Source organism: Dermacentor albipictus, chromosome 1 (genome assembly GCF_038994185.2).
Source record: "Dermacentor albipictus isolate Rhodes 1998 colony chromosome 1, USDA_Dalb.pri_finalv2, whole genome shotgun sequence".
Taxonomy (NCBI): domain Eukaryota; kingdom Metazoa; phylum Arthropoda; class Arachnida; order Ixodida; family Ixodidae; genus Dermacentor; species Dermacentor albipictus.
Genome location: NC_091821.1, coordinates 435,576,238 through 435,587,052, shown reverse-complemented (window position 1 = coordinate 435,587,052; position 10,815 = coordinate 435,576,238). Strand labels below are relative to the sequence as shown.

General features: G+C 45.1%; 1 protein-coding gene across 1 annotated transcript in view; it reads left to right on the top strand.

The window, feature by feature from the left end:
• Positions 1–464: 464 nt before the first annotated feature.
• The window catches only part of LOC135907221 (calcitonin gene-related peptide type 1 receptor-like), a 31,871-nt gene continuing 21,520 nt past the window's right edge, over positions 465–10,815 (top strand). The window contains exons 1-3 of the mRNA XM_065438907.2: positions 465–543; positions 2,795–2,843; positions 6,976–7,114. Of these exons, the coding sequence (XP_065294979.1) occupies positions 2,808–2,843; positions 6,976–7,114 (175 nt within the window). The 5' untranslated portion in view covers positions 465–543; positions 2,795–2,807. The remainder of the gene's footprint in view (positions 544–2,794; positions 2,844–6,975; positions 7,115–10,815) is intronic.

Genomic DNA, 10,815 nt, shown 5'->3' with positions numbered 1-10,815 from the left:
ATAATCGCAGTGTTGTACCTAACATTAAGTCGTTATGGATTCTGGCGACTATTTCAGCCACCCCAAGCTTTGTTTTCATATTCTCTTCTAATGACATTTGGCTTCTAAAGCATAATGCAGCGTTCAGTGTAGGGAAGCTAGCAGTGACTGCACTGAAGCGCTTCTGCCTGTATATCTTTAATCCACCTCGACATGGTCAAGGCGCTCGCATAAGAACGGTAAACACCGATAACATAAAGAACTGGGTTCTGTCACCTGCGCATGTTTTAACTTACTTTATATTTCAGCCGGCAAACCTGTTCACGGCACGGTAACCGCACCGCAGTAAGCAGGAGGCTGCAATGCAGCGTCGCGTGCCTCCGTCACGTGACGGCTTCTCTCGCTCGGTCTGCTCTCCCAGCGACGAGCGAGGCTGCTCACGTTCGCCGGTCGCGTCTCTATCTCGATTTTCGGCCTGCACGGAATGGTCGGAAGCATTCCTTTACGTAGACGGGGCTTACCCCCAAAGCCTCCTCGCAAATCCCCAAATGCCCGAGACAGACGGTAAGCCACACAAACGCAGGTATGGCACGACGATGCTTCACGTACTGTGCGTGCCGCGAAGACGCGGTGCTGGGGGAATCAGCAATCTGCGGGGCGGTTTTGATTGATGGAGCAATAATTAACACCTCGTCCGTGCCGACAGCGCCTTGATGACCAACTTGATGCTCGGACTACTTAAGTACGAGGCGATGGCCACCGTCGCACATTGCCGAGCGCGACCTCGTCACGGGATTTCGTGTTCTCCATTACGCTGGCTCGGGTGCGTGGATGCGTGGCGTCAGCCGACGTTCCTGAGGTGCTGAGTGCGCGAGTGTTCTGAGGCGAGCCAAGCGGTCTGCTTCCATTGTTTCTTCAGCTCCGACCTCACTAAGGAAACTCCATCGTCGTGTTGTTACCGGTAACGTTTGATATTGATTTGATATGGTTGCTGTTTTCATTGGTTACATACGACTTCGTCAAACAATAACAGCTAGGATCGTGCTTAGGTATTGCAATTTTAGTAGCATGTTCTCGCTCTAAACAAAAATGTTGTTTTTGTGATGATGAAATACCACTTGGAATATCCGAGCATTCACCTTTTTTTTTCCCTTCAATATGCCTCGGCTTTTCCAAGTAGTAATTTGGGTTTGAATTTTTAGGAAGCGATGTGATCGATGGGGCGTCACAATTGACTGAATCATGGTAAGGGAGGATTGCGATAATTTTTCCAGCTATGGTGCGTTCATATTTGTTCTCTGCTTGTGTCGCAGCACACATGTTGAGACAAGCTGCTTCACTCACTCTAAGAACAGTTTACACCCTTTGGCGTGCCCCTTCTGCCACTCAACGATAATCGTCATCTGCCTTGATGCGTTTCCTTTCTTTAACGCTGCGAGCCCGGTACTTTCCAGTAACGAACGGCATGCGCGTTATCAGCATGATAGCATTCCCGACAGGAAAGTAGCGGGCGCAGCGTTTTCAAGAAAGGAAACGCATCAAGGCAGATGACGATTATTGTTGTGTGGCAAAAGGGGCACGCCAAAGGGCGTAAACTGTTCTTAGAGTGCTCTATATCAGTGCTCCGCTGTTGATTGCACTATACTTGGGAGACTTAATAAAAGCAACATGACGTCGATAAATGCGATCTATGCCTGTGTTTTCGCCTCGCGTTGGTATATTCCGAACTGCGATTCACGGTTAGTGATTAAATAGGCGAGATCTTAACCAAAAGGGTAGCCGAAAGCTGGACGTCTCTACATCTTTAGAAGGGTTTTGCACAAACAATAAAGCGAGAAAATATTGCACAATTATAAAACTGGCACTTATCCTATTCAAAGCTTAAACATGCTGCGTCTTCTTGAAAGCCCCCTCCCTTCCTCGTGCCCCGTCAGAAATATACCGCGTGACGTCATAGGCTGCCACAGGTGTCGCCTATTGTGTCGACGTCCGACAACTTCACACCAAGTTTTCCTACCATATGTTCAACTTGATTTGTCATGTTATACTCTATAGACGTGTTCTTCAGTTCTACATATTGCGGGTCGGTGTCCTCGAGTGACAGGGACTCAGTAAGGCATCCTTGTGGTAAAAATAACATGCTTTGAAGGCGTTTGTGGTTTGGAGAGGCAAAGAGTTGCTTGACTTGACTTAATATCGAAAACAAACACAACGGTGATGACAAGTTCGGTACCGGGGTGCTCCAGATTAATTTTCACACACTCGGATTCTTTAACAAGAGCATGAATAGAAACCGGCGACCTCGTGTTCGCTAGCATAACGCCATACCCACTGAGATACAGTAGCTGGGTTAACCAGTTGTGTTTCGGATGTAGGGAAGCATGATAATCCAGCAGTATTAAAACTTCGAAGTAAATAAAATAATTTCAAGGAATAATCTTTGTTAAAAAGGTTGATGGCTGAAAAAAATTGTCAGTTTTCTTGGATGTAGGAAAACTATAAAGATAGTTGAAAGCGCGAAGTGTTGACAGTCAAGCCGGATGACTCGCTTAAGTAAACCGGTTAAAGATATGCACAGCTACAATGGTGTCAGAGGAAGTAGCATGACACTTAAAAGTAATTCAACCAACAAATATCGTTATTTACTGGGTGTCGTGATCAGTTCCCACAACGTTGGCGACCTTGTGCTAACGTTTCATTTTCGCTTCATCAAAATGCGTAGGTTAAGCTACTACGATATAATTTATTTCCGTGTTCAAGGAGCTAAATTCTCATTCCTAACTCTGTTATCTGCATTTTTTTTTGTATTCTACAGAACTGTGAACAAAATGATGACTACAACCAAGCGCATGCGCCTCACATTGGTAAGATATGAAAATAGTGTTCTTTTGCGAAGTTTCTGTTCTGCATGGTGAATTTACGATACTATATTCAGATGCCTGGGGGAAAAGCCGTATACAAAGTCAAATTACGTAATATTCCGAGCAACTAACTGCCCTTCTTATGGAACTGACGCGACTAAATTTGGTCGTGTATACACGTTTGCAAGATGCCATACATCACTCAGGTCGTCGTGTAATTTCTTTTCTACGCAGTCAAAACGAAGGATTTTGGGTCGTTAGAAAAGCATTGAAAAGTATTGCGCCTCAAAAACACGCCACGACGCAACCAAAAGGCAAAATTGGCGAATATGGTACTACCACCTACACAATAAATTTCGTTAGTGCTGCTTTTTTTTTTTCTCTCGTCAAGTACAAAAGTGACAGCTGCACAGACGATCTCAGTCGTTCCTTAACTTGACACAAAAAACAGACAAGTTCTCGGGTGCTCCTTCACGTGCAAAGGTTTTTCCCTCGTTTTTTGTTTGTTTCTCTCTCTCTCTCGTCGGCACTTCTTCCCGTGGTGTCACTTTTGCTGTTAGTGAAGCGTATTTAAGTAAAGTTTGCTCCAAGCCAATCCAATCAGATTTACCATACAGGAGAAGTGCACAGAAAGGTATCTCATTTCAAGTGAAGTCATTCACTCCATTATTTCTACTCGTTTCTAATGCATCACGAGTAGAGACGAAGCGATGGCCAACGGATTATTGAGCACAGCGTTTCTTCAAGGTTTCTGCACAGCCGGTATGGCACGCTCGGAAAACGACTCTATTTGAAATTCCTTCACGGGGCACGTTGACCTGCACTCGCTTACAGCTGTACAGCCGTTAGCGCTTGCGTACACGGTCGTCTTGACACGTTCGAGTGCGCCTGAAATGGTAAACACGGCAATTAAAGGTGTCACGTTGAACGACTTCTTTTATTCTTTGCCTACATGATGGCACTTCTCCAGCAGGCGACACGGCATACAAAGTGAGTTCGCGGACACGCTCGTCAGGCGTTAACGCGAGGCCTTGTTAAGAAATGCAGAAATGTCACATCTTGCGACAGCCGTGTAACCGCAATCCTTGTTTTCCTCCAGGATTTCTTTCTTTGATTAACTCATGGACACGCTTAGCATCTTGTACACAATTTTGTTGTGTTTATACATATTCATATTTTCACACGCCTTTCTTTACGATACTCGAATAGAAAAAAAAAAACATGACAGCTGACTTGTGCGTCCTCGCAGTCACAATCCCATTTCCAGCGAAGCTGTTTCCTTGAGGCAGTCGTAAGAAGAACTTCAGCTGCGTGCAGTTATATCGCGTGCTTTAAAACACTGCCCGTGTATGACTTGTTCGTTTGGAACCGCGGGCGAAATCTTGCGCTGCTCGTGAAACCCAATCATCTAAACTCCGGAGCGCATGAATGCGTAAATTATTGCAAAGGTTGTAGTTAACGGCAATGCTTCAAGTTTGGCCTTCCCATAATCCATACCGTGCACCTTACTTTCGACAAATCTAAACATTGAGTAACGTACAGTTTCCTCTGTATGCTGGGAAAAGTACAGCGTATATTGGCCATTGTCACGGCATTCCACCCGTTCGCCGTCGACGCGATGGCGTCGACGGGGTATAAAAGCCGGCTGGTCGTTCCGTACTCAAGCGAACACAAGTGATGAGGTCAGAGTTGGTAGAAAGAAGGAAAAAAATTCATTTGTCGACTGACAACCATACACAAATTAAAGCAAACAGCAAAAACACTAACACATGTGCACTTACTCTAGATCGATGACGACGACAAAAGAAATACAACGAACAATTAACATTGAATATAAAAACTAATGCTACACAAGAATACACTTAACGGTTGTCCACTAAAGAGAGTTCAAAAGAAAGCAAATGATGGCATGCGCATGGCCGGACCGCAGCAGCAAGTCCGCAAAGCGTGGAGCCGACGGCAGAACATTTCCAAGAACGCTGGCGAGCCGATCTCGTTGCTGTGGATGCGACTGCTGTGAACGAAACTGCATTAGTCGTGTAACGCACTAAAACTAGAAGAATACGTTTATTCAGTAATTACTTTCAGAACACATAATTATATACACACTCAAACGCTCAACACACATCACCAAAAGAGTGATCCTCATTTGACGTATTCGAGCCTCTCGGGGAGCGGTAAAATTTTATGAACATTTCATATAAAGCCTATATACACAGACCAAAAGCGAGGATTTTGCAAATTCCATTAAACGCCCAATTGACACGCTCACTTCAAAATTTGTCTTGGACGTTTCCCCAAATATTTCCCCAAAACCATTTCTCCCCCATTTATCCAATATAAAAACTTCCTGAGTGATCTATTTGTTTAAAGAAATTGTGAAAACAGGCATATAACATTTCTGAGTGCTTTTAATTGGATTTACCACCCTCTTTGGGAAAAAAAAAAAAGACAGCTCACCCTGGAAAAGCAGAGTCTGCATCATTCTGTTGTATTGTATCGGTTTATCTGTATTGTATATTGACACATGTTGCTATTATGACTTGCCTTTTTGCCGCGTTCCCCATAATTCTGTCATGCTTAGTTTCTCGACAGGGAGCAGTACGCGTACGAATCTCGTCAGTGTCGCTATATTTCGGGAATGCACAGAGTGCAGACAATATTGCGCGGTATACGCAGATTTGTGGCTAAATCAGGATGTCGCTGACCGTTTGCTCGCCTCGTGACGCATTCAACAGAGAGAGAGAGAGAGTAAAACTTTATTAAATGTAAATAAAATAAGGCACGATGGTTGGAGCCCCTATTCCAGGGCCCCACTGGCACGAGCGGCTCGCTGGGCTTGGTCCAGAAGAGCCAACTGGCTCTCCCGACCCTCGTCCGCAAGCCATGCCTCCCACTGCCTATTCCTCATTAGTGGATGTTCGTGTAATATGGGACTGCCTATGTGCGGAGGCCTCCTGGGGCACTCCCATGTGATGTGTTTAGTGTGGGTGTGTCCGTGCACCACGGGCACTCGTCAGTGAACCTCGTGGGGTGTATTCTGTGTAGGTGGTGCAGGTTGGGTTATGTATTCGTCTGAATACGACGCCAGTCCCTCTCCTGTTGGCTGTTTAAATCGGAGTGAGGATGTCCAAAACGTCTCCGCTCCTGCCTTTGCTGTAGGAGGATGTCACGAGAATTCGGTGGAAGGTCGTCGCTAGGCCATGCCGTTGCTCGGACGTTCAAACCTGGAGCAATACGGTCTGCACTATAGCGTTTCTTGCCAGTCGCTCGTGTGCCAGACACCATACGATAGTGTGGTGCCCCTCTAGTTGAGTGCCTAAAATTTTGATTATTGATTTGGGTGCCGTTCCTTGTAAAAACAGGCGGCAAGCCGCTTGTGAGTCGGATATTCAACAGAACAAACAAAGCATTAAAATAAACCGTGCCAGAGCACGACACGGGCAAATGTCCAGTACAGACATTTTAGCGAGTCTCCACACGTTCTTCGTAAATGAATGAAGCTGAAAGCGATGTGCCACTTGGTGATGCCCGAGGCTCAGATTTTGGACCATCATATGAGCGGCAAAGTCCTCGTCACAAATTCTGATGCGGATATGTTGCTAAATGGGATATATTTTATAATGCGGAAAAAAATTATCCTGACAGTTTATTAGATATATGAGAGATCAAAGGCAGAGGTGCTAACCAGATTAACTGCCCGGTTGGCTACTTTGCACTAAGGGAGGGGAGAAGGTAGACAAAAATGAGGAAAAGCTAAGAGAATATCCAAAGCAAACCTGTCAGCAGGAGCGCGATGGAGGCAATCGACAACGTGATTCAATTCGGTCGCCGGTTGTAGTTGATTCAATTCCGATGGCAGCTATAAAATGTGCACGTCAGGTGAATACTATGTCAGTTTGCTCCATTTCATAGCTCAGTCCGATTCCATGCTTTTGAAACGAGGCTTTCTCTTGTTTGTGTGGTTAATGCACCACGACCAGCAAATCACGGTATGGCGCGCGGAGAAGCTAACACTCGCGTGCAAATACTTGTGCTCATGGCAACAACTGTTCTTGTTATACGGCTGTTTTACAAAATATCTTAAATACAGCTGAACCTCCAACTTTTTTTTGCCTTAACCTCGTGCGTGCAGCTGGCCTGTGTGTGCATGCTGCCCCGGTGTCATTCTGGGACGACGCATAGCCCTCGCACGGAGAAGGTATTTGCCAAGCTGAGAGCACTCTACGATTGCACCAAGTTGGCACTCTCTGAATCCGGTCACAATGACACTGGTAAGCAAACGTGTGAAAATCCTGGATATCAAGGTATGTAGTTATTGCTACTACAATAAATAAAAAGTGTTGGCCCTTTCGAATTCAATGTTACGAGATTTTTGCAAAAATGGCATGCGTAGAGGTGCATGCGTTGCAACTCTGCGGTAGAGCATTCACGGCTTTGTTCATATCAGCAGGTTGCAATTGTGATTGCACTAGAGTGACTATAGACGATAGAATGGCTGCTTTCCATTCATGCGGAACCAACAGCTCAGAAGCCACGAAAAGGTGCGAAATTTCCACGTTTAACTTTTTTTTTACTTATGCGAACAAATAGTCGAACTCCTATTTCATTTAGAACGACAAAAAAATCTAAGGTTTGTCAGATGATATAAGCTTCAATGACCGACATATGCTTGACGGATATTACTCAAGATCGGAAGGAAAAAACGAGCACAGTGGATATTAACTGCCACCATGAACCGTGTCGTGCGAAACCGCCTCGTAGAGATTAATGTGTCACGAAAGCCTCAATTTCTCGTCTGAACAAGCTTTGAGTATCACAAGCACAAGCTTCGAGTAACAAAAACAATTTTATGGATGCAGTCTACAGCGGCTGCAAGCTAATGTTAAGAGTGGGTGGAGACTAAGCGCTGCTCTTGGTTTCCTTGTCTTACTTAACAATCGTCGTCAAGGCGCCTGTCGTTTTTATCCTTCGTTCAAGCGTTTAAACGCATGCGGAGACACCAGTTCTTTTTTTAAGTCAGTAGGTCAGAGAAAGAACCGAGTACGCTGATAATTTGAAAGACCATAACTTCTTCCTGCGATTAACGATCTAATCCACAATTGTCTTCTTATCGTGCTAATCACTGCGTACCATGAGTGAAAGCCGTCCGAACGTTAGCAAACGGATAAATGCTCTTACGTAAGATAAGTTTTCTCAGTAGGGGCACACAAGCGTGTGATGACGGAGGCTATGACGTGTCTGTTTATCGCATTTAGCCCTTAATAAAATAGCAAGGCATCCGACAGACTCCATGTAAAGAGACTTAAATGCTCTTGAAAATTGGCTACACAAAACTACAAAATAAAAACGTTTGGGTTGTGTATCATTTAGGGCTAACGGTAGTTAAAGTTTTATTCAGGTGAACCTTCAAAATTTATTAGCTTACTCAGTCTATGACTCGGTTATGTTTATTAAGCGCATAATACACAGATATGAACTGGCAACACATATTGCATGAGGTCGTTTTTCATACTGTCAAATCATCGCAGTTGGTGAGGAGGTTCTACTTAGACGACAGTTACCGTCTTGTGTTGCTCTGTCGATGCTTCAGCTTTGCGCTTGCGATTGTTGCATCTTCTATCGTGCTGCTGGCGAAGTAAGATGGTATCTGCACTCGATGTCCTGCTGCTATGGGGAAAATAGTTTCTCTGTACAAAAACAAGAAAGGGGCTGGCAGATGGAATGGCACACTGTGGTATAAACTTTTTTAAAACAGGGTTGAAGTACCTCAGACAGGCTGGCCAACGTTTCGATAGGTGGACCTATCTTCGTCAAAGGCGGCCTCGTCATCCTCGGCGTGTTAGTTTTAAAGGGTTAGTGCAGTGACGTCACGTGCGGGTGTTGTCGCTGGCGGCTGGTTTTAAAGAGAGAGATTACAAGAGGGAACAGGCGCTGCCGTCCGACGTCTGTGAGCCTCATTCTCAAGACGAAGGGACAAGAGCGTGAGAGTGGGCACGCGGGGAGGAAAGAAAAGAAATAGAAGCAGAAAAAAGGGGAAAAGAAGGAAAAAAAAGCAGGGGGGTGCCAGGGCCGTACCAAGACACAACAAAGGGGGGGGGGTGAAAGAAAAAGAAAGAGAAAAATGAAATCTTTAAGAAATACGGGGGCTTGGGAGCGTGTTGGGGATGCGAAGGGTTAGGAGGTAATCCGGGGGAGTCGTTGGCGGCATGTTTTTGAGGCATTAGAACGGCCGGTCAAGCAATAGGTCGAGTAATTTTGAAATAGTTAAAGTGGCGACGGGGAGTCTGCGGTGCAATGGTGGGGTGACTGAAAGGCAGCGGCATGGTCTTTCAAGGGGCACTGCCCCACGCGCTTAACGTAGGTGTCGTTACGGCGGCATCCAGAAGGCGATGGTTGAGGCGCCGAAAAAGGCATATTGACTTCGGAATGTGTTGTCGAGGGGGTTTCAAAAAAAAAAGGACTAAAAAAGGGGTAAGGGGGAAGGGGGGGGGCGAAATCGGTATAGCAAACAGGAGGGCGACGCGTGCAGAAGCGGGCGCGGGCAAGTGTACATGGAAGAAGGGGATCGTAGTACACTTGGTATAGACGTAAAATCCTGAAAGAGTACATTAAATTGAGTAGTAGGCAGGAAATTTTTTTTTCTTTCTTTTTCCCTTCCTCCTCTCTCCCCCTCTCCCCCCTTTTCCTCCGAAATGAAAGAGTAGGTGAGGTTAAGAATTAAAGTTGGCTGGTGGCCTAATGTGTTTTGTGTATTGGTTGATGATATGAGAGTTTCAGATTTAAGTTACAGCTTTTAAAGATTCTAAGTTGCCGCGTGCCAAATTAATTCCTGTCGGGTGTAGGCAATTAAACTTGTGTATGAGGTATGATTCCGTGTACTTCCTTTCGCGAGGGGAACGGAAATTTGTTTGTAGTATATAGAGCCTTGCTTTGTCAAACATATGTCCATGTTCATTAAAGTGGCTGGCTACTGCTTTGGGTAAATTGTGTTTTGTGTCCGCGCGGTGACCATTGAGTCTTGTATTGATTTGTTGTCCGGTCTCACCTATGTATTGTTTGCTACAAGCGGCGCATTCTAGACAGTAGACTACATTGCTTGATGTGCAGGTGAAAGCCGAAGTTACTTTGTGTGTGTAATTCGACGCTGTACTTTTTACTGTAGTAGTGGATTGAATGTGTTTGCATGTAGAGCACCTGGGGCGACCACAGGGATTGGTTCCCAATTTCTTCTTTTTCTGTAGTTTGGCGTGCACAAGAACATCTTTAAAATTAGTGTTGCGTCTGTAGGCTACTCTGGGAGGGTCGGGAAAAATCTTCTTAAGTTTCTGGTTGCTGGTGAGAATCGGGTAGTATTTACTTAGGATGTTATTCACGTTTGGGAGTGCGTTTGAGAATTTAGTAGTAAGAAGAGGCGTTGTTGTTCTTGTGATCTTCGGGCGGGGCTTGAGGACCTCGGCTCGATCAAGTTTGGTTGCAGCGATGTAAGCTGTTTGAAGGTCACTGTTTGGGTGGTTCCTGTTTGATAGCGTTTCTTTAAGGTGATCGAGTCTATCTATGTAGTCTTGGTTTTCAACGCAAATGCGACGTAGTCGTGTGGCTTGGCCTTTAAAGATGCCTTGTTTGCAATGTCTGGGATGGTGGCTGGTATATTCTAGGTACTGTTGTTTGTCGAAAGGTTTCCTATACAGCGTTGTCTTTAGTTCACCATTGTCAATGTATATTGTTGTGTCCAGAAAGTTTATGCGCTCAGTTGAGGATTCTGATGTGAATTTTATTGTTGGGTGAACAGAATTTAGAAAGGATACATATTTATCTAGACTGTCTTGGCCCTGTCCCCAGATTATGAGTATGTCGTCTATGTATCGTAGGTATGTGTGGGGCTTGGTAGTGCAGCGCGATAGGAAATCTGTTTCTAGAATCCCCATAAATATGTTCGCGTAGGTTGGTGCAAAAGGCGTACCCATGCTTGTAC